This window comes from Sphaeroforma arctica (genome assembly GCF_001186125.1).
Source record: "Sphaeroforma arctica JP610 unplaced genomic scaffold supercont1.1244, whole genome shotgun sequence".
NCBI lineage: Eukaryota > Ichthyosporea > Ichthyophonida > Sphaeroforma > Sphaeroforma arctica.
Window position 1 is genome coordinate 11,667 of NW_014039314.1, and position 1,542 is coordinate 13,208.

A 1,542-nucleotide genomic window follows, 5' to 3' on the forward strand; every position below is an offset into this window, starting at 1 on the left:
GTATGTGTTTTCTTGGACTGGTAATGACTACGTGGTTTGTGTGTATGTGTTTGACTGGTAATGACTACATGGTTTGTGTGTATGTGTTTGCTTGGACTGGTAATGACTACGTGGTTTGTGTGTATGTGTTTGCTTGGACTGGCTGTGGATATGCTGTGTTGCTAATGCGACAGGGCGATCGCTGAGTACAGGTTTACGCGGCTATGCAGTGGGTCCTAAAACTGTGTGGGTTTTTTTCCTCGGTACTATCGGCTAGACTATTCGTAGTCTGGTGACTATCGGTCATATCATCGGAATGGTCTCAGCAACACATTTGCCAGTCATAATATATATCTGACGATACCTAGAGGCAGTTACAGGGTTGTTAATGAGCTCGTCACCATATCACACACCCGGCAGCTTCTCCGGCGCTGCTGTGGACCGACAAGTACAAACCAACCACCGTCAAAGACATCATCGGAAACCAAACAAACATCGAGAAGCTCACACACTGGCTGCAGAACTGGGACAACCGCCACATCAAGGGCATGAAAGTGGCACCGCTCAAGTCCTCCGGCAGAGGCAACAAAGCAGACGACTCGGATAAGAAGGCTGTGCTGCTCACCGGCCCACCCGGCATAGGTATGCGATGCGTGGACCTGAGTGTTTCGTTTAGGTGGCATTGTGTGTTTGTGGTGGTTTTGCTTTGATTTGGCTATTATGGTGTTGGTGCCATGATATGTCTATTTTGTACTGCTCTATTGTCTTCGTGGTGTCATGTCATACTCTCTCCGAGTGAACGTGACACTGCCCAAACTCGTCTGTGAGAGGCAACAAAGTGAATAAATCGCGCGAGCAGACTATGCTATTTTTATGCCACTCAGAGAGGTGCGTGTACAAGCAACTTTTATCACTGCTTCTGCTGATGTGTCCCTGCAACATTACACCTTTTGTTATGTGTGCGATATGTGCGGCGTTATCGTATTTTGGTGAAGACGGCTATGAATACGGGGCGAATGCTCTGTCTTTTGCGAATGGCAATTGGTCAGTGGGTGAAACGCCAGTTGCACACGAGTGGATCTGAGCAGTGCTCTGCTAATAGGTACTTTAGTATATATAAATATCGGATATTCGCATGCGATGCAAAGAAGAAGTTTGTTATAGTAAGACGAGCGCATATATTGGAGTACGGATGAACTTCTTTCTTGGTATACGCCACAAACACACACATAATCATCCGCACAGGCAAGACTAAACAAACACACATACAATCATCCGCACAGGTAAGACTACCATGGCTACGCTGGTCGCCAAGAGTCTCGGGTTTGAGCCCATTGAGATGAACGCCTCAGACGTACGCAGCAAAAGCTCGCTCAAAGAGGTTGTACGCGAAATACTGTCTAGCAAAACCATCTCACAGTTCTATGGGGACAGCAACCAAGGCCAAAGCCACCAAGCATCTCCTGATCATGGACGAGGTGGATGGCATGTCAGCCGGCGACAGGGGCGGAGTGACAGGCATGTCTATGTACATATATATGTGTAGATGGGCAGGCATATATA

General features: G+C 47.5%; 1 protein-coding gene across 1 annotated transcript in view; it reads left to right on the forward strand.

The window, feature by feature from the left end:
* Positions 1-460: 460 nt before the first annotated feature.
* SARC_10425 (hypothetical protein) overlaps positions 461-1,542 on the forward strand; it is a gene marked incomplete at its 3' end in the record, with an annotated part of 6,349 nt that continues 5,267 nt past the window's right edge. Inside the window, exons 1-2 of the mRNA XM_014295534.1 lie at positions 461-621; positions 1,263-1,497. Of these exons, the coding sequence (XP_014151009.1) occupies positions 1,404-1,497 (94 nt within the window). The remainder of the gene's footprint in view (positions 622-1,262; positions 1,498-1,542) is intronic.